Raw genomic sequence first — 25,957 nt, 5'->3', positions numbered from 1 at the left:
AGAGAAAATATGTTCCAATAATAAGGGTGAATTAAAGATTTTTTTGGACATAGAAAAGCTGAAAGAATTCAACACCAGCAGAAATGCACTACAAGACATGTGTTTTGTTTGTTTGTTTTTAAAGTTGTTTAGGCAAGGAAGAAAATAATACCAGATGGAAATACAAAGCTACACAAAGAAATGAGCTCCAGAAATGGTAACTACATGGATAAATGTATGTGATTTTTTATTATTTGCATCTCTTTAGAAGGCAATTAACTCTTTAAACAAAACTATCAACAATATATTATGGTGTTTCTAACATATGTTTAAGTACAATTTGACAGCAGTAGCATAAAGACTGGGAGAAGAGAAATGGATGTGTATCGTTATGGTTCACATATAATCCACGAAGTGGTATAACATCTCTTGAAAGTAGATTGTAGTAAGTTAGAGATCTGTGTTGTATCCTCTGATGCACCACTAAAATAACAAAGAGTTATAGCTAATAAGCCCAAAAAAGAAATAAAATGAAAGAATCATAAAGAACATTCAGTTAACCAAAAAGGAGGCAGAAAAGGAAGGGGAAAAAAAGAACAAAGAATGGATGGGACAAATAGCAAGATGGTAGATTTAAACCTAACCATCTCAGTAGTCACATTACATATAAGTGGTGTGAATACCCCCAGAAGGCAAAGATTAGACAAAAAAGCAAGACCCAAATATCTGTGTCCTGAAATAAATATAAAGGCACGAATACGTTAACAGATACACTATGCTAACATTGATCAGAAGAAAGCTCTTACAAATAAATGGAAAGACATTCCAAGTTCATGGATTAAAAGACTTAATATTATTAAATGACCATAGTAGCTAGAATAATCTATAGATCAATGCAATCTCTATCAAAATCCCAGTGGCCCCATTCCCCAGCCCCTGGCAACTACCATTTCTATTCTCTGCATCTATGAGTTTAACTATTTTAGATACTTCATATTAAGTAGAATCATGGAGATGTTGTTCAGTGGGTATAAAATTTCAATTATTCAAGACAAATAAGTTTTAGAGATCTGCTCTACAACATAGTGCCTATCATTAATAATACTGTGCACTTAAAATTTTGTTAGAAGGTAAATCTTATGTAAAGCTTTCTTACCAAAAAAGAAAAAGAAAAAAGAAACAAAAAGAGAAGCAGCACAGGGAACCGGTCGGAGATGATGGATATGCCTGTTACCTTGATTGTGGTGATGGTTTCCTAGGTGCATGCCTATGTCCAAGCTTATCAAATTGTATATATTTAAAATGTGTAATTTTTGTATATTAGTTATGCCTCAATAAAGTTGTTTAAAAATACCAGTGATATTTTTTGCAGGAATAGAAAAAGCAATCCCAAATTCTTATGGAATTGTAAAGGACTTTGAATAGCCAAAACAATCCTGAGAAAGGAGAACAAAGCTGGAAGCCTCACACTTTCTGACTTCAAAACATATTACAAACTACAGCAATCAAAACAGTACGGTACTGAGAAAAATATGATACTGGCATAAACACAGACATATAGACCAATGGAACAGAATAGAGAGCCCAGAAATAAATTCTTGCTTTTATGGTCAAATGATCTTCAGCATGGGTACCAAGGGTACACAGTGGGGAAAGGATAGTCTCCAACAAATGATGTTGGGAAAACTAGATATCCACATGCAAAGGAAAGAAGTTAGAACTTATCTTACCCCATATACTAACATTAACTCAAAATGTAATAAAGACCCAAACTTAAGACCTGAAGCTATAAAACTCCCGGAAGAAAACGTAGGGGAAAAGCTTCATGGCTAGACTTGGCAGTGATTTTATGGCTATGACATGAAAAGCACAGGCGACAAAAGGAAAGATAGAGAAATGAGATTATACTGAACTTCAAAACTTCCCAGCAAAGAAACAGTCAGCACAGTAAAAGGCAACCTACAGAATGGAAAAAAAAATTTTTGCAAGCATATGTGATAAGGGGTAATATCCAGAATATATAGAGAACTCTTGTGAGTCAATAACAATAGCAACCTCATTTTAAAATGGGCAAAGGACTTGAATAGACATTTCTCCAAAGAAGATACAGTGTCTAACAAGTATATGAAAAAATGTTCAACATCACTAAGTAGGCAGGGGAATGCAAACCAAAACCACAATGAAATTCCACGTCACCCATTAGTATGGCCACTATTTAAAAAAAAAAAAAAAAGCAGAAAACGAAAGTGTTGGTGAGGATGTAGATAAGTTGAGATATTGATAGGAATGTAAATGATACAGCCACTGTGGAAAATAATATGCGGTTTCCTTAAAAAGTTAAAAAAGAGAACTACCATATCATCAGCAATACCACTCCGTGGTGTATATCCAAAAGAACTGAAAACAGAATCTCAAAGACATATCTGAACACTCATGTTGATAGCATTATTCACAATAGCCAAGAAGTGGAAGCAACCTAAATGTCTTCATTGGATGAATGGATAAAGAAAATGTGGTATATACATACAATGGAATATTGTTCATCTTTTTAAAAAAGGAAAATTCTGTCACATGCAACAACATAGATGAACCTTGAGAACATTATGCTAAGGGAACTAAGCCAGTCACAAAGAGACATATACTGCATGACTCCACTCCTATGAGGTATCTAATATAGTCAAACTCGTGCAGATGGAAGGAAGAATGGTGGTTGCCAGGGGATGGAGGGAGAGTGAGGTAAGGAGTCGTGGTCTGTTGGGCAGGATTGAGGAGGGGGCACCTGGGGATCTGTTGCACAACAGTGTACAAGTGGTTGACAATATTGTACTGTGCACTTGGAAGTTGCTGGGAGGACGAACCTTATGTTATGTGGGGTTTTTTGCCACAAAAAGAAAAGAAAAGTCTGGGTGGCTATATTAATGTCAGACAAAGTAGTTTTTAGAGCAAATAATATTGCTAGGGAATGATAAAGGGATTGATTTATCAAGAGGTCATAACAATTCTAAATGTTCATGTACCTAATAACAGACCTTCAAAATGCATGAAGCAAAATCTGATAGAACTACAGGGATAAAGTCACAATTATAGTTGTAAGTTTCCATGTGCTGTTCTCAATAAAAAATAGAACAAGTAGAAAGACAATCCGTAAGGATATAGAACACTTGAATAAGACTATCAACCAATGTGACCTAATTGACATTTACATTACACTTCACCCAGCAACAGAATAATACACATTTCTTTTCACATGTACACAGAATATTTACCAAATAGGTTATATTCTGGGCTGTAGAACAAATCTCAACAAATTTTAAATATTCAGCTCATAAAATATGTTCTCTGACTTTAATGGAATTAAATTAGAAATAGTAACAGATCTGTGGAAAAACTGCAAATGTTTGATAACTAAATAACACTTCTGAATAACTCATGGGTCAAAGAAGAAGAAATGAAAAGGAAAGTCAGGAAATATTTTAGGAAAAATTAGGAAGTACATTAAATTAGGAAAATTCAAACACAACATATCAAAATTTGGGGGATGCTGCTAAAACTGTGTTTGATAAGTGAGTTCAGCAGGTTACAGATACATGATCAATATACAGAACTCAATTTTCTTTCTATATACCAGCAACAAATAACTGGAAGTTGGAATCACTTAAATACCATTTATAATACCACCTCAAAATTTTAAATACTTGGAGATGAATCTGACAAAAGATGTGCAAGACTTGTATACTGAAAACAGTACAACATTGCTGAGAGAAAGAAGATTTATATAAAGGGAGAGATACATCTTTATGGATGGGAAGACTCTGTATTATTAAGATGTCAAATCTACATTAGCTTTGACTCTTAGAATCATAGTAATGTTTCACATACTCTCCTTCCAAGAAGTAAATAATGAATTAAAATCAACCAAGACCTGTAGGAAAAAGAAAAACAAAACAGAATATAAATAGTAACAAATGAACTGAACTGTATTACTGATGGATAACATAGCCACATTAAGGAGGATAAAGGAAGATAAGGAAAGAGCTAACCTAAGTGACCTTGGAAAACAATATTTTAACTGGGTACTCTTAAGACTAAAGACAAAAGGAGCTGTACACAAATACTGTAGTCTAGTTAGTAAGTTACTTTCTCAGTGGGGTATGGGTTGGAAATTCTGTTAAAGTTACTAAAGAAAGGGGGAAGGCAACAATGAACTTTGTAGTATGGAATTGGAATCAGTTATCTGTATTATTACATAGTTTTTAATATATATAAATAGATAAAGAAAGAAATACAGGTAAATGTGTGTGCATGGACTGGTATCTATACATGTATTCCTAGTTCTGCCTGCTAAGAGGCTCCAGTAACAATGACACCCCAGTAGTAATGAGCACACCTAGCCCCCAGACTTGGTTTCTAAATACCATTCTGCAATAAAAGGAATGTTGCTTGGAAAAAAGATTCATTCTAGGGCTGAAGCAAGGAAAATATAAGATGAGCCTTTTACCCTCTTATGATACCAGAAAATATAGAAGTACTCACAAAAGAATAGGGCATGTCAAGAGGACACAATGACCAAATGACCAAATGTTCCCAGTGACCAAAGCTAGCTCATGGGTCAGAGAAAATAATAATATTACTTTATGATACTTTTGATATGATATAATCTAATACAATAGTAGTATTGGATTATAAACACTAGAATAAAATAAATACCCATGAGTCTATACTGACGTAAATTGAACAAACAAATAACACAGGCAAGAAAGAACAGCTCTTCCTTATAGAAGTCCAGTTAATAAATGCAGGGGAAATAAGGGAAAAAACGAAATGACTGCTAAGTAAACACCACATCATAAATGCCACCGTCAAGTTCCATCAATGACTGATAAATCAGTGGTCAAATGTTTGCAGAGAAACAGGATATTAGCAGAGTCTCAAAGTATCTACCCCACAATATTTATCAATTATTAAGTGCCGCCAGCAGTATGAGCTGTGTGTGCCTGTGTGAGTGTGCGTGTGCATGTATAAGCTCCCTCCCTGGATGCATGGAGCATAATAAAGTTTTCCTAACCAAAATAATAATAGTAATAACAACAACAAAAACAACAACAACTTTATGGTGGTAAATCCAGCAAATAGCACTTCAGCTAAGTGTGTTCAGAAATTAACACCACAAGCAATTCTCCAGTGAAGACATACAAATGGCCAATAGGCACATGAAAAAATGCTCAATATCACTAATTATCAGAGAAATGCAAATCAAAACTGCAATGAGGTATCACCTCACACCAGTCAGAATGGCCATCATTCAAAAGTCCACAAATGATAAATGCTGGAGAGGGTGTGGGGAAAAGGGAACCCTCCTACACTGCTGGTGGGAATGCAGTTTGGTGCAGCCATTGTGGAAAACAGTATGGAGATTCCTCAAAAGACTAAAACAGATTTACCATATGATCCAGCAGTCCCACTCCTGGGCATATATTTAGGGGGAACCTTAATTCAAAAAGATACCAGCACCCCCAATGTTCATAGCAGCATTATTTACAATAGCCAAGACATGGAAACAACCTAAATGTCCATTGACAGATGACTGGATAAAGAAGTCGTGGTATATTTGTACGATGGAATACTACTCAGCCATAAAAATGATAAAATAATGCCATTTGCAGCAATATGAATGGCCCTGGAGAATGTCATTCTAAGTGCAGTAAGCCAGAAAGAGAAAAAAAAATACCATATGATATCACTCGTATGTGGAATCTAAAAAAAAAAAAAAAAGACGAATAAACTTATATATAAAACAAAAAGAGACTCACAGACATAAAATACAAACTTATGGTTACCAGGTGGGAAGGGGGTGGGAAGGGATAAACTGGGAGTTCGAGATTTGCAGATACTGACTGGTATATATCAAATAGATAAACAAGTTTATACTGTATAGCTCAGGGAAATATATTCAGTATCTTGTGAAAATATCTTTTACAGTGAAAAGAATATGGAAATGAATATATGTATATTCATGTATGACTGAAGCATTGTGCTCTGTACCAGAAATTGACACAACATTGTAAACTGACTATACTTCAATAAAAAATAAATTTAAAAAAGTTAACACCACAAGTTGTAGAAAATATCAACATCACATACTCTTTTATGACTGAAAAGGACACAACATCACTTCTGTGGTATACCTACTAAAAGTGTGTAACTTTTTAGCCATAGGAAAATACCAAAGATTATTTGTCTCTCAATATTCTCACATTAAGAGACAAAATTCTACAGAATAACTGACCAGAACTCATTAAAGTGTCAAAATCATGAATTATAAGAGAGGACCAAAGAACTGCCACAGATTAGGAGAGACCAATGAAACAAAAGAGCTAATTACTGTTGCGATCCTGGAACAGAAAAAGACACTGGGGAAAAGCTGGTAAAATTTGAATAAGGTCTGTAGTTTAGTATTATATGAATGTTCATTTTCTACTTTTGATCATTGTATTGTAGTTTGTAAGTTGTTACCATTATGGGAAGCTAAGGAGGACATAGGAAATCTCTCTGTAATATTTTGCAACTTTCCTGTAAGTCTAAAATTATTTTCAAGTAAGAAGTTAAGAAAATAGTAAAGGTCCATTGGTTTTAGACTATGTTGGTAGGTATGTATAACTAACTGCTCTGAAGAAACAAAGAAAAGAGATATAACTGATGTCTGTCCATTCATGCCTAGCCAATTAATAGGTTATATCTATGTTAGCATTGCTGTTGCCTCCAGTTATTAAATTAATAGTAATTATCTCTGTTAGGTTCTCTAGGCTCATTCAGAGCACTTTAAAAACCTAATTAGAAAATAAAAACAGTATTTCAAGGTTTTAATATTCTAATAGTCTTTCATGAGAATAAGATATCAGATTTTAAAATAAATAAAATCCTAAACTGAAAACAGATCTATCAACACAGTTATTTTGATGAACATTAACTGGCTCACACAACTTAACACAGACAAATTTAAAACTATTTGGCTACATGGCTGGTTTTTTTTTTTTTCCAAAAATTTCCCATGTCTGTAGCTTGAGAAAGAATCATTCCAATTGGTTTGTGTCTATTATCCTTTCTGTGTAAATTTCACTTAGCAACCCCACCAAGATCTGTGAGATGAATTTCACTGACATGAAAGTTAGAATTACAGTACATACCTCTAAGACATTTGAGTCACAAATCACCAAATATAGCTAAATTAAATTTACTTTTTAAGTAAATTTATTGATATATTCTGTACATATTGGAAAGCACACATAACGTATGGTTGTGAAATATTTGAATTTAAAACGTGTTAATTAAATTTTAAGTACATTGTTCAATGTTCTAGCGAGTTTGCTCAACTGGCAATTATTCTACAAAAGGGGAAAATTTCTGTAGGTGTCTTGGGTTTTTTGGGGGGTTTTTGTATGTGCATTAATGTAGTTTTTGGTTTTGTTCTTTTTTAGGATGTGGTGGATACACATCCTGGCCTCACGTTCCTGAAAGATGCTCCAGAATTCCACTCCCGCTACATCACCACGGTAGGCTGAGCCCTTTTTTGTCCTAATGTAACCCTGTAAAGTCTCCTTTTTGTTACTCTCTAGTATCCAGGCTTTCAGATCTTTATGCAGAATGTAGCCTGGGCTATAATGATTATGTTACGTGGAAGGGAGGTACAGTAAAATTGAATTAATTATTTATATCTATTTTCCTTCTCATATGTACCCAGTGCTTAAGAGGTCTCTTGTATGCACAAGTAAGTGATACGCTCATTCTGTCTGGTCTTATGAGGTATACCTTTTGCTATGTCATTAATATTGATACCCACTTGATCTTTAGCATTTGCAAATAATACTGAAAAGAATTTTCAGCAGCCTTTTACAAAAAAAAAATAGAAGAAGAAGAAGAAGGCTATGTCTATAATACCTCAAAGTTAGAACTGAAATGATAATGAGAAACTGATTGTGGGATTGTGTGTAATCAAGTAAGATTTTAAAATAACATAATCACAGTCTCGGACTTGGTGAGGTGTTCTCATTCTCTGTTTGTTACACACAACCTCGTTTGATCACCATAGGCAGGGCATGAATTAGAGTGAGAGCACAGGGGCTGCAACTCACACTACAGCCACACCACACGTTCTCTGTCCTGAAGAATTGTCTTTGGAAGAATTCCAAAGTGAACCTCAGGGCACCCCTCACGTTCATAGCCATACCCAGGTGAGATGAGCCTTGCCTCTGAGGAAGCCTCTCTCACTCTTTGGGTACTTTTTGTTGGCTATGGATTTGTTGGGTTCTGTTGAGAACAGAATACTACCATTCTTCTTCCCCTGTAGGAACTTCATTGTTTGCCTTTATGTTGATGCTCCTCTGTCATAAAACTTTGTAAGACTTTATTTGAGCCAGAAGATGTCACTGTCGTCTAAGGCTATCTCAGAAGTCATTTTTGCCTGTTAACCACAACACTATACTAAACTGCCTCCACCACAGTCACCCTGGCCTGGCCAGTCACCCTGGTTTCTTAGGTGGATTACTTCTAATTGGTCTCTTGGCTTACACCCTCATTGCCCTGCAGCCTAGTCTCCTCAAAGCAGAGTTATCCTTTGAAAATGTAAGTCAGAACATGGCATTCCTCTGCGCAAACTCTCCAGTGTTTTCTTGTCTCTTTCAGAATAAAAGCCAAAATTCTTACCAAAAATCTCCATCCCCACCCTCCACCTCCCCAACACACATGCCCCCTCACACCCTCTAGTGTGTTCTCATCTCCCACCAGGCTGACCCCTTGCTCACTCTGCTTCAGCAACAGACCAAACCCACTTCTGCTTCAGGTACTTTGTTCTTTCTCTTCCCTCTACCTGGAAGGCTCTTCTCACAGATCTCCACATGACTAACTCCTTCACTTCATCCAGATATGTACTCAGATATCCCCTTCTTAGTGAGACCTGCCCTGATCACCCTCTGCCTTCCTCACCCTTCTTCTCCCTCTCTCCCCTCCCTGTACACTTCTGTCCCTTTGTTCTGATTTATTTTCCTTTTTGGCTTTTATATCATCTGATATTTAAAATTTTTTATTGTCCATCTCCTTCTCTATAACATAAACTCCATGAGAAGCAGGCATTTTGTATTTTTCACTGCTGTGTCTTCAATACCTAGAATAGTGTCTGGCACATAATAGATACACAGCAAACATTTATTGAGTGAGTAGAAGTGAAGTTATTCATCCTTAAGAATTCTACACATTAACCTGGATTCAGTCCCAAAGGGAATTATTGGGTTCCGATTGTTGACTGCTCTATAAACTCAGGGCATATTAATAGTATAATTTAGAATCTTAACAATTGGAAAAGATCTTAGAGATAAGCTAATCCAATCTTCTACCAATTCAGAAAATGCAGTCTACAGGGGAACCTTTTATTAGAATTTATTCTTAGAAAAGCTGTTAAAGAACAGAATTATAAAAGAGATACATTTTCTTTCTCTACACCTTCTGGTTTGATATTTATTGAAGAATGGTTCCTGGACCTATTTTGGTCTGTGGTCATCTAGCAAGTGGCCCCCATGAAGTACTATGATTTCAGAGTGAAAAGCCATGAAACAATTTTGTTTGCATATAATTCACATTTTCTGAGAAATTCTATTATGTTAATCATTGAACAAAAAGAACTACATTGGTCAATTAACAGGATACAGTTAATTATCTCTGCTGACATATATTCATGGCATTTGCATGTTATTGTTTAGATTTTTTTAATTTACACTTCATTGTTAGTATTATGCTGCTTTATCCCCAGTTCACAAAAATGAATCCATTACTCAGAAGTAGTCATTAAAGTGTAAAATATTTATGATAAAGTAATGATAATGGGACAACTCAAAACAGCATCATAACATAAATAGTAAGTAAGATCCAGTTGAGAATACAGAATGTGAATCTGTATGTGCTGAGATAAGTCGGTCTGTCTGCTATCGTGATAATTTCATACTACCATCCAAAAGGAAGAGTGCAAATATAAAGCATCACACTGCAAATCTGGGAACAGAATTTTATTGGACTAGTTATCTGTTCTCCGCAGTGCCTTTTTTACTGCAAAATTTGGTCAAATAATGGCATGAAGTGATTGAAGCTTTTGCCTGATTTCAGAGTACAGTAAATTTTCCAGAAAGAATGCAAAATAAGGATTCTAATATGAAATTAATTTTGTTGTTAAAGGCATAAAAGTGACCAAATTAGAGAGGTGTCATTCTCTACTTTTTTTATGGCAAAGACAGATAAGATCACACTTTTTTCCGAGAAACTTACGAAGATTGGCCTCAGAATTAATGACAAGTATCTCAGAAAAAGCAAAATTAAAATTTATCATATGACCCTATTGAATGTTATATAATCTCAGTGGCATACAGTATAAAACAATGTATTTTGTTTACATACTGGAGTTAGTTTTTCCACTTTACAGTTGAAAGAAACTGCTGACACTGAGTACAACTCAACTATTAGTTTATGTGTGTAGCACATGTATGATGAAGAAATTTGGGCAACTTTTATTTTCCATTTATCACTGAAAACCTATGCTACAGGAAAAGACTTCTTGTTTAGTTAATTATTTTTGTCAGTTATTTTTAGACAGGAAAGACAGAACACCAACCATGCATATAGCAAAAAAGGACATCACTACCTCAGTGAGAGATTGTACCTAAAGTCAGTCTGTGTTCTCTTTTATTTCCACAGAAGAGTTGGCAATTGAGAAATAAGCCTCTTGACAGTAAATGAAAATGAAAATTGGAAAAACCAGTAAATTGTAGCCCTTGAGGTTGCAGTTTTGCATTCCATGCAAAGGAATTGCCAGTGAATAAGACTGCTTATCCTTACTGGCATATGCTGGCTTTTGAGGAAAGAGCTGTTCACATGAGGTTTTAAAATAAATGATAAGACTAAAAGGACTTTTGTGACATTGGTGCTTCAGTAAAGCTATTTCTGTGGCTTGTTCGGGTGGTGTCTTATTGATATTTAGTATTTTGATTGGCCTGAATCTAGCACGTCAGGCTGAAATGTCAGGATTTTAATTAATTGAGGACAAGGCACTGATATTTCCTAAAAAGACTGAACTGTGGTGGAGACGCTCATCACTAACAGCTTAACTCTTTCCCCTTGAGAACTTTTCCTCTTGACAGAGAAAGCAATCGTTTTTAGTATACATTTTTTTAAAGTCCAAGTTCTGCAGAAGACAATCAAGAAATACTTTTCAGAGCCATATTAGCCAGAGTGGATCAGGAACCCATTCACCACGACCTGCCTAGTAGAAGAGCCAGGCTTCCCGCATTGAGTGTGTTCATCTGCATTCAAGTCACCCACAAAGAGCAGTCTCTCTGTAATTTCTGTGTCTGCATCTGATCCACTTGTCAAAATCTCCCCGACAGAGCCACCAAACATGTACTTCCACTCCTGGTGACCTATAATTGTGAATTAGAGGTTTCCAATTCAAAAGATAAAAAGAAAAAGAAAGGAAACTGACTTATAATCCAGATTGTCTATCAAGTTGACTAGGGATCCCTTGATGAAAAACCATCAAATTTCATTTCTATTACTGGCAGTAAATAATTTCTCTTACCATTATTAATTTTTATGTTTTGTTTGATATTTTTTATTTTTTTGTTAATTTATTTTTTATTTACCTAAAAGTGGTAGACCAAAAGTTAGGGGGGAAAACTGTAATGTAGAACCGGTAGCTACATACTGTCACCACTAGATGGTGCCCGTACCTCAGTGAACGAAAATGCTGAATCAGTAGTGTGGAAACCAATAAATGTGCTGATGTAGTGGGGCCACTGAGTAAGATTTAGGCTACGGATGGAATACAGGTACATTTTTTATAGTATGAGACAAGTAGGTTAGCAGAGGCTAAAAATAGGAAATTACTTAACATTCAGAATGTTTGCAAACTTTAAAAATTCTGTCAAAAAGAACAAAAAAAATGAAGAATAAAATAAGCAAAAAGAAATACAGATTAAAGTTTTATAATTTTAAGTGTAACACAGTACTTCCATGAATAATGTAAAGTATTTGAAGAGTATATAAGTATAAAATTTAGGTAAATAGGAAACAGACTTTAAGATAAATTTATGTTTAAAATCAAGAAATAAGGACAAAAATCAAATAATATGCAGCAAAGAAAAATTCGGTATAATAACATGTGTGAAATTGATTTTAACTTGAGAAAGAAGACATGGAACTATGATAAAAGATACTCTTAATGTTTATTTTCATATATATATATTTATCTGCTAAAAACCATCCATCTTTTTAATGTGAACTTCTGTGAAGCTAATGCTAAGATTACAGTGTTGAATAAGACACATTCTCTGCCTTGAAGCACTTTACGCAGAGTCTGAGTGGTTGGGGCCAGTAGAGAAATTATAGACACCAGCTAGTCCTAGCTCCCACCTAACACGGGAATCCTGTCAACTTCTGCCAAAATAACTGTGATAAGAAGAAACCTCACTGCTTCATTACAACCCATTGCTTCATAGGGCTAATTTTAGGAAACTCTTTCTTATATTGAAACATTTTAGTATAAGGGCATTTCTATCCAGTAGTTGTAGTTCTACCCTGGGGTGCAGCACAAAACAAATCAGCTTCTTCCACCTGATGGTCAGTCATTCAGATCATGGTCATAGCTACACTCTAGGCGTATTTTTTCCTCGAGAGTAAACACATTACTCTTTCCTCAAGAGTAAACACATTACTAGTATCTTTCACAGTAATTTTGTAGACAGTTATCCTTCCCTATTTTATGTTTTCTGTACATTTTTATATGCAGTCTTTCTATAAGTCATAGACAACAATACTGATTTGTGTAAAATACTGATTAGAGAACTTTTCTGGGTTGGCATCAATCTGCTGTTCAAAACTCTGAATAGAATTATTCAATTAGCTATTAAGCCAACCCATATGTCTCTATCACAAATATAACATCAAAGTCTTTGTTACATAGCTTTCCAACCTCATTAATTTATCAAGCAATTTTCCAAAGAAGACATACAGATGGCCAGCAGGTACATGAAAAGATATTCAACATTACTAATCATCAGGGAAATGCAAATCGAAACTATAGTGAGGTATTACCTCACACTTGTTAGAATGGCTGTCATCAGAAAGACAAGAAATAAAGATGCGGAGAAAAGGGAACCCGTGGGCACTGTTGGTAGGAATGCAAATTAGTGCGGCCAATGGAAAACAGTATAGAGATTGCTCAAAAAAATGAAATATAAAACTACTATATGATCCACCAATTCCACTTCTGGGTATTTATCCAAAGGAGACGGAAATACTAACTTGAAAAAATATATGCACCCCTGTGTTCACTGCAGCATTATTTACAATAGCCAATATATGGAAACAACCTCTGTGTTCAGATGAACTGATAAAGATGTGGAATATATACAATGGAATATTATCAGCCATAAAAAAAAAGAGGGATATCTTGCCATTTGCGACACCGTGCATGGACCTTGAGGGCATTATGCTATGTGAAACAAGTCAGACAGAGAAAGACAAGCACTGTATGATCTAAATCGATGAACAAAAATAACAAGCTCATAAATACAGAGCACAGATAGGGGGTGGCCAGAGGCAGTGGGTGAAATAGGTGAAGGGGAATCAAGAGGTATAAGCTTCCAGTTATAAAATAAATCATGGGGGTGTAATGTGCACCGTGGTGACTATAGTTTATACTATACTGCGTATTTGAAAGATATTAAGAGAGTAAATCTTTAAAGTTCTTGCCACAAGAAAAGAAATTCTGTAACTGTGGTAATGGATGTTAACTAGACTTACTGTGGTGATCATTTCACAATATATACAAATTACCAAATCATCAATCATGTTGTATACCTGAAACAAATATGATATACATTAATTATACCTCCATTTTTTTAAAATTATCAAGCAATTGGCCACCTTATATATGCAGAACAGCATATCATGCACTGGGATGCAAGTGAAGAAAGACCAGGTTCCTTAGAGTTTGGAGGTGATGACAATCAGGTGTAACTGTTTAGAATATAACCACAGGATGACTGAAGGGGACTCAGCGGACGTCAGAAGCACAGAAGACAGCTTTACCCAAGTCCCTGCTTGAGGGCTTCTTATGGAGTTGGCAGCTGAGCTAGATTCTGAAGGGTCAGAAGGAGTTAGCGCTGATAGCAGAGATGGGGTGAGGGATGCCAGGCAGCAGATGTCAGGACCTTCATCCTGAGGCTAGATTTTTCCTGTTATTTTTGAGACTCACTCTCTTTGCCAAAGAATCCAGAAACAGAATAGTAATTTAGTTATTCATTAGTCCTACTCTTTGTATAGATGTCCAAATGTCTTCCCTTTTTTGTTCTTCTTGCACTAAAATAGCCTTAAAAAGAAATCTAACCTTTTCTATGATAAAAACACCAAGGCTGTAAGATTTCTATATTATTAGATAATCAAAATCCTAGCCAAAGTACAAAAAAAGCTGCTTAAATTGCTCTTCTCACCACTGCTTCCTTTTGGAGAAGAAGAAAAAAAAAACTAGCAGGTAAAGGGGAACTTAAATGGCTGGGAATAACCTCAGGTGAAATTGTTAAGAATGTACAGTGGCCTTCTACCTCTAGGATTGCAGCTTCTGTCTTCTTTCTCCAGTCCCCCCTACACCACAGCACACACATCCTCAATTTCAGACACATTTGCTACCCGTCCCCTTCTCTCCCATCTTGTCTAGAGTCTTCTCCAGAATTTCACATTTGTTAATAAATTCATTAAAACACTAGTTAATAACAAAATTGTGCATGCTCAAATAAGGCCTCAGGATGTAAATTACTCCAGGTGTACCTGAGTTTCCAGAGAGAGTCTGGAAGTCCTCAAAACTCCAATGGATAAGGCTATAATAACCAGAATAATGCCCTCTTGAATCATACCACGTTGGCAGCTGTTCTTCTGACCCATTAATTGTTAAGCCAACACAGCACATATTTCCCACCTCATTTCCCTTCCCAAAACATCTAGCCTAATAAGCAATACTCAAATCAGTCATCATTGTGTAAGATGAGAGATAGGAAAGGAAGTGACATCTAGGTATCCAGGAAATGCAGACTTGTGAGCAATTTTTTTATTCTTAGAATTATAAGGGAGATGCAAACTACACAGATGTAGATTTTTAAACTAGAGTATTAATTTTTACTAGAAATGACACTTGATATAATCAAAAAGGCAAAACTTAGCTTGGTTCAAAGAATATTCATAAGATGGCCTTTGATAAAGTCATAGATATCGTTAATGTTCTTATTTGGTTTTGTTTTCCTTTTGGAACCAGGTTATTCAGAGAATATTCTACACAGTCAACAGATCTTGGAGTGGAAAAATTACTTCAACAGAGATAAGAAAAAGCAACTTTTTGCAAGTATGCTTCATTGAAATTCATATATAAGGAGCAATCTAGATAATATTCTTCATTTAACAAATATCTGAGTGCTTATTATGTGCAAAGCCCTGTCACTACTTTCCGTCATTAAGTGATTACCAGATACCTGGGATGTGTTGGGGGAACAAAGGTGAATAACAGGAGATTATTGCATCAGGGCACGCCATAGAGCAAGAGAAAAGTGCACACACAGCCACACATGACTTGAAAAATTTCACAGAAATGTGTCGTAAACATGCAATAAAGGTTTCACAATAGGACTGGCATGTGATCTTGACCGTGGAGATATCAGGAGTTTACCAAAGAAGAAAAAAATAGAGGAAAGGGGCATTCCAGACAGAGAGGAAGCAGCATAAGCAAAGGCCCAGAAGCATGGAAGTGGCGTGTTGAGGAACTGCAGAGCAGTCTTGAGCGGCCACAGTCTCCACGGAGAGAGCCATCAGTGATGAGGCCTGCGGGTGTGACAGGGCCAGGCTGGGAAGGACCTTGAAAAAGAAATAGAGGAATTTCTGCTTGATCCTTTCAGCAATGACTCTTTATCCAGCTCCTGCTGGAGAAAATTACTAAAAATTCCTAAGAAAAGTATACATTTCATTCAATTATTTTATTTTACCAAATAAGAAAGTATTGACCACTAGTGGGAGCCTTTCACCGAGGCAGTCTTCATGCCTGATTGTTCAAGCTTTTCTGTCAACCTAAAGAAAGTAGAATTGGTCACATTTCCTTAAAAGGAAATGAAATATTTTATTTTAAATGAATCATACTAAATGAAGCTTAGGCGAACAATACAACCTTATTTATTCTCTAATTTTTTTTTCTATCTTCATCTGGGACAAAGTAACGAAGCCTTGGCAAAATTAGCAACCCGTAATAGCTATGCAAACATTTTTTATTCTAATAAATGAAAAGTCATCATCAAAGTCATTATCAATACTTACTGAACACGTGGTGTCTGCCTAGGCTCTCAGGAGGTAATGTGGGATGGCTTGAGATGGCAATAATTCCATTAAAAAGGCCTTAAACCTTAAGAATGATAATAATCCCTGACATTCCTGAAGCACGTTAGAGTCTGTAGTTTCTAGATCAGTATTATAATCCTTTTTTTTTTTTTTTGACTAATGATAAAGGTTGAGGCCCAAATATGGTTGAGTGACTTGGATAAGATCACATAGCAAGTAAATGGCTGAACTGGAAATAGAACTCAAGTGTTCTGCTTCCCTCTGTTTTCTTCCCTACCTCTCTCCTTAGTCTTCCTCTTATACGTGAATATATGCTCATGAAACATTCAGATAAAATAAACATGTATAGACTAGTAAGCAGAGGTCACTATTTATCTCTTCACTTGGCCATTTCACTCCCTTTCCCAGAGGGAACCCATATCGTCTGTGGTTTTATTCCCTTATCTGTGTATTTATGGAGTATGTAGTTTTGTTCTGAATGACTGCTTCATTGGATTTTTTTAAATATGTGAAACCATACTCATTGTTCTGTTAACTTTTTTTAACTTAACAGTATGTCTTGACATCCTTTTCATTTCCATTCATATAAATCTATCTCATTCTTTTAACTGCTGCACAATCTATGGCATGGCTGTACTGTAATTACATATTCCTCTGTTGAAGATGGTCAAGTCGTTTTTATATTCTCCCCATTACAATAATGCAGTGAACATCCTTGTACTTTCCTCTTGTCTGTAAATGAGTAAGAATTTCTCTAAAATAGCCTACTGGAGGGAAAATCCTGGATCAGATGGTATATGCATTTTCAGTGTGACAGATCCTGCCAAGTTACCCTCCTAAACGCCTGCATTTGTTCACACTTACATACTCACCAACAGCAGAAGTTACACTTTTTTCTTCATTTTATGACAGTCCAGTAGGTGAAAATGAGAGCTCCTTGCTTCTCAAGATCTTTTTATTGTGCATATTCTGCTTTATACACATTAAAGAGCATTTTATAAAACAAAACATTACAAGAAAGTTTGGAAAACAGAAGAAAAAACATTTTACCATCCTAATACAACTAATGTTTTTGTATGTATTCTCTAGTCTCATTCAGATGCATATCTGGATTTTAAGATTTAACATAGTTCTTAATGTGTACAATCTTACATCGGATATTCTGCACCCACTATATGGTTTTCCATTTTTTCTATGTAGACTTTATAATGTTTAGTGGCTTCATAATCTTTCATTAAGTGGATTTTACCATAATTTAATAATTTGTGTTGTTTTCGATTTGCCCCAAAGCATTTTAGATTCCCAGTATTTACATTTTAGAAAATAATTTTTATCAAAGTAATACATTTGCATTATGAAATGAGTCACCTTTGTTTCTTATGTTTTTCACCTTGAATTCCATTTTATTTTCTAATGATATTGACATACGTTTTCTTTTTGTTAAGATTTAGCTAGAGTATGTTTTAACTCTCCTTTTAAATTTTATTTCAGACTTACCTCTTACAGACACCCTATGCCTAGATCTGCTCTTTGAGCTTGGTTTTTATTCTCAATCTGAAGATCTTTTAATGGGAGATTTAGCTCATTCACCTTTATTTTGATTGTTGGTGTATCTGATCTTATTTTTGCCATCTCACTTTGTTTTTTCTATTTCCTAAGTTTCCTTATGGTTTCTTTTATCTTTTTTTCTGAATCTTTCATTTCTGAAAAGATCTTCATTTATCTGCCCACTTATATCATAATTTGTCTGGCTATAAGAATTCTGGGCCCAAAATCATTGTTTCTGGTGTTTTCACTGGGGGCACACAGTGAGTCAGAAGAGAAGCAGGTTTATTTCCATCCCAGGGCCCTGCAGCTCTTCCCTACATGCCTTCTATGCCAGCCGTTCTTCCCCACCACTTCCCCGCATCATCACAGTGGTATACATAAGTCACCTTTATGGTAAACTTGATTCCATTACAAAACCAATCCTGTATGTGGATGCCCACTCTTCATAATAGAATAGATAGATGACCATTCTTCGTAACTTTGAAAAGTTAAAAGCAGTGTCAGTTTATAGCCATGTAATAAGTAAGTCTGTTGTCTGATTGTTCTGTGCTTGCTAGTCTGGGGACCTCTGATAGGCTGCAGGCCCCTTGGTGACGGTCCTTCCCTTTCCCTGCTTTTAAATCCTCCATAGCATCTCACCCTTTGCTAAGCATATTACATAGCTCGTAAATACTTGTAGATTGATCAACTGATTAAAGGTAGAATGAGGTTGCCTACTAAAAGTTCCCAGTTTGGTACCAAAACCAAAATTTTTTATTCAGTTTAAAATAAAAATTTACTAGAATCTATATAATGGCCAAACCTGAGTTTTCATAATTTTAAAATAAATTAATCTTTCTATTCATACCATTTCAGACTCTAGCCCTTTTGGAAGAAGAGGAAGATATAAACCAAATCACAGATTACTTCTCCTATGAACATTTCTATGTTATTTATTGTAAATTTTGGGAACTAGATAGTGACCATGATCTCTACATCAGCCAAGCCGATCTATCTCGATACAATGACCAGGGTAAGTGTTTCTACAATAGTCGAGACTTAACTATTTTGAAGAAGGCAAGAGTTAAATCGTGCTCGCTCATTATGAGGAATTCCCTTATCTTAAAATCTGTATGTAATCAAGTCCTATTTAAAGGGCCAAGAAATGTTAAGTGGAAATGGTGACAAGATTAATTTTTATTTAGAAACCGGGTGTAGGAGAAGGGCTTTGGAGGTCAGTAAGAAATCAGTCTTAGTTTTGATCAGTTGGTGAGTCTTTATAGTGATGGCTTATTTTCTGATGATGAACTAAATAAAAATCACATCTGTGTAAATTTTACTTGGAAGAGAACATATATACACCGTTTTAAATTCTCATTTTATATTTATAAACAGCCAAGGATGAAAATAATGTTTCTAACTTGCCAGTGTTTTCAAGGACTCAGAAAAACTTACATTTCGGAATTTATTTCTAGAAAAGATTTTTTTCTGCAGATGAATTTTGTGTGCTTTCTTTTGTCAAAAAAACAAAAAATTACATATCGCATGCTACTACACTTTTTGCTTCATTTTGACCAATAGTAGTAAACTTAGAACCTATTACCTACTGATTTAATATTCTTAACCAAGCACCAAGACACACTGATAATCCTTCTCTCATAAGATTGTCCCTGTTCTATTCTTAAATGTCTTCTCAGACACTGTGGATTTTTTAAAATAAGCCATTAGCCTTCTAGATGTAGCAAAGTACAAATCTCAAATAAATGCACTGAATTTTGCTTCTGTTATTTGGTATATCTGTGACTAATAGTATACATTTAAAAAAATAGTATACATCTTAAGGAAAGTTTCATTCTATATGATGTCAAGTTTTATAGAACTTACCATATTTAAGAAAGAGTCCTGCCTCCCAAAACTCAGGTACCAACCAGACATCACGAAGAAAATACTAAATTGTACTTATTTGATAAACAAGCATTTTAGTACTGTATCTTCACTGGTTCAAGTACAGGCATACCTCATTTTATTTCACTTTGCTTTATTGTGCTTTGCAGTATTTTTTACAAATTGAAGGTCCTACGTTGAACAAACCTATTGGTGCCATTTTTCCAACAGCATTTGTTCACTTAGTGTCTCTGTGTCACATTTTGGTCATTCGCACAATATTTCAAACTTTTTCATTATTATTATATTTGTTATGGTGATCTGTGGTCAGTGATCTTTGATGTTACTTTTGTAATTGTTTTGGGGTGCCATGAACTGCTCCTGTATCGTAGCCAACTTGATCGATAAATGTTGTGTACCTTCTGACTGCTCCACCAACCAGATATTTCCCTGTCTCGCTCCCTGTCCCAGTCCTCTCTGTTCTCTGAGACACAGCAATATTGAAATTAAGTCAATGAATAGCCCTATAGTGGCCTCTAAGTGTTCAAGTGAAAGGAAGAGTCACACGACTCTCACTTTAAATCAAAAGCTAGAAATGATTAAGCTTAGTGAGGAAGACAAGTTGAAAGCCAAGATAGGTGGAAAAGTAGGCTTCTTGTGCCAAACAGTTGGCCAAGTTATGAATGAATGCAAAGAAAAGTTCTCGAAGGAAATTAAAAGTGCTAGTCCAGTGAACACACGAATGATAACAAAAAAAGTGAAATAGCCTTGTTTGCTGATATGGAGAAAGTTTTAGTGATCTGGAAAGAAGATCAAACAAGTCACAACATTCTCTTAAGCTAAGTCTTCATGCAGAACAAAGCCCTGTCTCTCTTCAATTCCATGAAGGCTAAGAGAGATGAAGCTACAGAAGGGAAGTTGGAAACTAGCAGAAGTTGGTTCATAAGGTTTAAGGAAAGAAGCCATTTCTATAATATAAAAGTACAGGGCGAAGCAGCAAGTTATCCAGATCTAGCTAAGACAGTTAATAAAGGTGGCTACACTAAACAACAGATTTTCAGTGTAGACAGAACAGCCCTGTATTGGAAGAAGATGCCGTCTAGGACTTTCATAGCTAGAGAGAAGTCAATGCCTGGATTCAACACCTCAAACGACAGGCTGACTCTCTTGTGAGGGGCTAATGCAGCTGGTGACTTTAAGTTGAAGCCAATGCTCACTTACCTTTCTGAGAGTCCTAGGGCTCATAAGAATTATGCTAAATCTTTTCTACCTGCGCTTTATAAATAGAACAACAAAGCCTGGATAACAGCACATCTGTTTACAACATGGTTTTCTGTATATTTTAAGCCCACTATTGAGACCCACTGCTTAGGAAAAAAAGATTCCTTTCAAAATATTACTGCTCATTAACAATGTGCCTGGTCACCCAAGGTCTCTAATGGAGATGTACAGTGAGATTACTGTTCTTTACATGCCTGCTAACACAGCATCCATTCTGCAGCCCATGGAGTAATTTCAACTTTCAAGTCTTATTTAAGAAATACATTCCATAAAGCTATAGCTACCATAGATAACGATTCCTGTGATGGATCTGGGCAAAGTCAACTGATAACCTACCGGAAAGGATCATCATTCTAGATGCCATTAAGAACATGTGATTCATGGGAAGAGGTCAAAATATCACCATGAACAGTTTGGAAAAAGTTGATTCCAGCCCTCATGGATGACTTTGAGGGGTTCAAGACTTCAGTGGAGGAAGTAACTGCAGATGTGTTGGAAATAGCAAGACAGTTAAAAGTACAGCCTGAAGATGTGACTGACTTGCTGCAATCCTATGATAAAACTTTAATAGATGAGGAGTTGCAGCTTATGGATGAGCAAAGAGAATAGTTTCTTGCGATGGAATCTACTCCTGGTGAAGATGCTGTGAAGATTGTAGAAATGACAACAAAGGATTTAGAATATGACACAAACTTAGTTGACAAAGCAGCAGCAGAGTTTGAGAGGATTTTCTCCAATTTTGAAAGAAGTTCTACTGTGGGTAAAATGCTATCAAACAGCATTGCATGTTACAGAGAAATCATTTGTGAAGGAAAGAATCGATCCATTCAGCAAACTTCATTGTTGTCTTATTTTTTAAAATTGCCACAGCCACCTCAGCCTTCAGCAGCCACCACCCTGCTTAGTCAACTGTCATCAACATTGAGGCAAGAGCCTCCACCAGCAAAAAGATTACAGTTTGCTAAAGGTTCAGATGATGGTTAGCATTTTTTAGCAATAAAGTATTTTTAATTAAGGTATGTACCTAGTTTTTTTAGATATAATGCTATTGCACACTTATAGGCTACAGTATAGTATAAACATAACTTATATGTACTGGGAAACCAAAAAATTCACGTAACTTGCTTTATTGTGATATGCACTTTATTGAGGTTGTCTGGAGCCGAACCCACAATACCTCTGAGGTATGCCTATAGTCATAACCTTCCTGTTACCGGAATAGCATAAAAATGGACATACTCATAGGGGTATCAGGTCATCTTTACTAGCTATGCACCTTCTGGTTACCAGTGGTCAGATCATCTGTACAACATGAGCTAGCCTCTAAAGGTCGTGCAGAACCCTGTGGTCTCTAAGGCACCTTCTCTGGCTGGCATAACTACAGTTCTGATTAAGTCCCAAAATATTGTGTATACACACGTAGCAACTCATTAGAGGCATGTTAAAGGAATGAAGTCTAGAACAGCTGGCATCTAGGCCTGCATAATGAAAGGGCCACTGAAACTCTGCATAACTGCCCTCCCACCAACCTGTCTTTAATGGGACAACATAAGCTTCAGTTTTAGGAGGTTAAACCTTCCAAATCTTTAAAAAAATAAAAGAAGTGTTTCAAAAATACTTTAGCTTCAGAATTGAATATCCTTGCCTTTGATATATAACCCCCTTTTTTTCTATCTGGCACAAATTATTAACCCCATAAACCAGTGTTCAACAAAGTCTAGAGGGTCCTTATATAACCTTTGGTACATAACCAGGCATGGCTGTGCTGACACACATATGCTCAACATTCTTCAACCAAACTAATTAACCTTTATGTTGACTATGCCTGACTCTGTGCAGAAGAGTTAGATGCTGATAGCTGCTAACTCTCTGGTGACCTCATCACTGGTTCTGAAATTTTAGTGTGCACGCCTTTGCCTGGGGCACTGGCTGAAAGAACAGATTCCTGTCCTCACCACATCTCTGGGTCCAAGATCCATTAGCATCTCCTTTTTTAAAACTCATGCTTTTGGTTACTTTGAACTCACAGCGATGTACACTGATACAGATTCTCTAGGATCTATCATCAAAAGGAATATACTGTCTTAAGATATTATTGTCCCTCTCTGAGTAAAACCTAGTGCTGGAATTTCTAACAAATTGTACAATGTGTCACATAATATCCTGGACTTCTATAGGATGAGAATGTAAGAAAAGTATCTGTGGTATATTTCAGTATCTTTTATAAATTTCTACATGAAAACATTCTCCATCGTTTTACTCAGATCCCTTATATTAGGAGCCAACAGTCAGTTCCCCTTTGAATTTAATGCTAGGAAAAAATTTGTCTGGTTTTAGAGGAAAAGTTGTCTTATTGAATAACAAGATCAATACAAATTTTGTACATTTTTGTCTTAGTTGTCAGTATATTCAGAACCAACTTGGTGCTTAACTATATTAATACACTGCAGCTGTCAGGCACATCCGTTTGCCTGTTCTTTTGTAATGATTGATTGATTGATTGATTGATTGATTAAGCCATCTCAAATTCTTACTTTCAAAAAATATAAATTATACATAAGTAAAAAGTTACTACTCATATTCACATCATGAAGATTATTAAGTTTTAGCTTGAAGCTGTAAAAATAAATTGCCAAAAGTATTCCCTTTGAGAGCATGTTTTAACTAGCTTTGTACTTTTTATTTACATTTAGCTTCATCAAACAGGATTATTGAAAGGATATTCTCTGGGGCAGTAACAAGGTAAGAAAAAGCATCTGAGTTTAAAAATGAACTACAATACTGTAACAATCTCATTTTAGCAAGGCTTCCTGAATAATTTGGCCATGCTGTAGGTCAGATAATAATACTCTACAAAACATGGAGTAATGGCTTCATATAAGACAGTAGTAATTCTTTTATATATGGGCATTAGTCCTTTATCTAAATACAGGTAACAGTGCTTCACCTGGTGATTATTTGCATTTACATTAGAAAGCAGATTTCTTCATATCTGCAAATGCTTTCTGGTTTCAACCTCTAGGCCTTTGAAAACAAGATAGGCAATGGAAAGGGGTTGCCTTTTGTGAGGTTTCTAGCATTGTAATTTTTTTAACTTAATTTCCAGAGAAAGATGTTACTTTATCTCTTAGTCTGTCATCCTACTAAATTTACCTAAGTAACTGCTCAGGAAATGTTATAACCATATGTTTTCTTCAGGGGAAAAACATTACAGAAAGAGGGAAGAATGAGCTATGCCGATTTTGTTTGGTTTTTGATCTCCGAGGAAGACAAAAGGAACCCTACCAGGTATGACTTCCAAGTTTCCTTTGCCAAGATGGAACAGACATAGTCTCTGCCCTCTCAGACTGAATCCATAGTCACAGCATATCAGGAGCCCTTACCCCCAGAAACAAAGGTGAGGTGATGTGAGCTGGCCCTGAAGGGTAAGTAGGACTGGTAAGCATTTATGTGGAATATAGGACTACATACTGTGAATTTTAGTTGTTTCCTGATCTTCCTGGTTCAGTAGTAAATTGGAGAGGAAAGAAGAGCAAATTGTGGATGACTGATATATGAGAACATGCCCTCATTCCCCCATTTAGAATCATCTCTCCCTTCCCTTGGCATACCTGATTTGTAGCTGTGAGTTTACACATCTATAACATTGTGTTACACAAGCTAGGAAGAAAAAGAAGAGAGGGCTACAAACATCTGTGTCCCTCTGTTTTTCTTCCTAGCTTGTGTGACACAGTGCCCTGCACATAGCTTGTGCTTAGTACCGAGGGAGAGAGAGGCAGCCATCCCTGATGCTGCTCGCGGGTGTCATTGACTCAGCTGTCTGCATGGTAGTTCAAGATGTTATCTAAATGTTGGATGTATGGTTTTGAAATCATTAAAACAGAAATAAAACTAAGCTATTTCGGGCAGCTTATTATATTATTTTAAATAACTTTGTTGTCCATTTCAAAAATAGTAATTTGTTGTTCATTATGGATAACATGGATAAAGCAGAAGAAAACAAATTTTAATGCTAATAATTCTAACACTCAGAAAAAGACTATTAAGAGTTAATATGTGTTATATAGTTTTTTTCATATAAACGTTTACATACTCTTTGGACATTAAGATTAATTCCATAGGATTAAATCCTAGATACTATACACTCCAAAATTTTCATAGAATGCTCTACTAAATATCCTCTAGCTTTAGCTGAATACTTGTCACACCCACTGTTTTTTCCCTTAAACTCTCCCAAAAAGGACCTGCTAAGGTTAAAGGAGACATTTTTAAGAGCATTTATAAAAATTATTAAACTGCTTTTCAGAAAAACTATAATTTTATACTTTATTAACAAAGTATTGAGCATATTTCCTATAACCCTTAATACTAGGAGTCTTCCTCTTGATAAATTAATAATTTTATCAATATTTATATCAATATCAATAAAATATTTTCAAACTTGATAAATAAAAATTTAGTATTATCTTATTTTGCGTTTCTTTGATTGCTAGTGAGACTGAATTTTTTTCATATATTTTTGGCCATTTTTATTTCATCTTAGATGACTTGCCTTTTCATATCTTTTACTCATTTCTGCTGGATTAATTTGTATAAGTTTATTGTTTTATCACAAATACACATTAAATATTAAAAATTATAAAATACAAATATTCAGAAGCCTTAATATAAAATTCATTCATAATTGCATGACCCATAGTTAACATTTTGGTATATGTCCTTTCACACCTTCTTCTCATCCTACTTCCTCTCTCCCCCTTCTTCTTCCCTTCATCCCCTCCTTATAGTCCTCTGCCCTCTCTTTCTCTCTGCACCAAATGACATAGTATGCTAAATGGTATCATACAATACAATTTTGTAATACACTTTTTCATAT

The 25,957-nt window shown here is 35.5% G+C and overlaps 1 protein-coding gene across 3 annotated transcripts in view; it reads left to right on the top strand.

Moving 5' to 3' along the window:
- Positions 1-25,957, top strand: part of PPP2R3A (protein phosphatase 2 regulatory subunit B''alpha) — a 148,376-nt gene that overhangs the window by 88,631 nt on the left and 33,788 nt on the right. For all 3 annotated transcript variants that reach the window (XM_074370872.1, XM_074370877.1, XM_010947706.3), the window contains 5 exons: positions 7,455-7,529; positions 15,323-15,409; positions 18,793-18,949; positions 23,775-23,823; positions 24,280-24,369. In XM_074370872.1, coding sequence (XP_074226973.1) covers positions 7,455-7,529; positions 15,323-15,409; positions 18,793-18,949; positions 23,775-23,823; positions 24,280-24,369 — 458 coding nt within the window. The remainder of the gene's footprint in view (positions 1-7,454; positions 7,530-15,322; positions 15,410-18,792; positions 18,950-23,774; positions 23,824-24,279; positions 24,370-25,957) is intronic.

This window comes from Camelus bactrianus, chromosome 1 (genome assembly GCF_048773025.1).
Source record: "Camelus bactrianus isolate YW-2024 breed Bactrian camel chromosome 1, ASM4877302v1, whole genome shotgun sequence".
Lineage (NCBI taxonomy): Eukaryota > Metazoa > Chordata > Mammalia > Artiodactyla > Camelidae > Camelus > Camelus bactrianus.
Note: the sequence above shows the minus strand (reverse complement) of the source record. Positions and strands in the feature narration are given on the sequence as shown.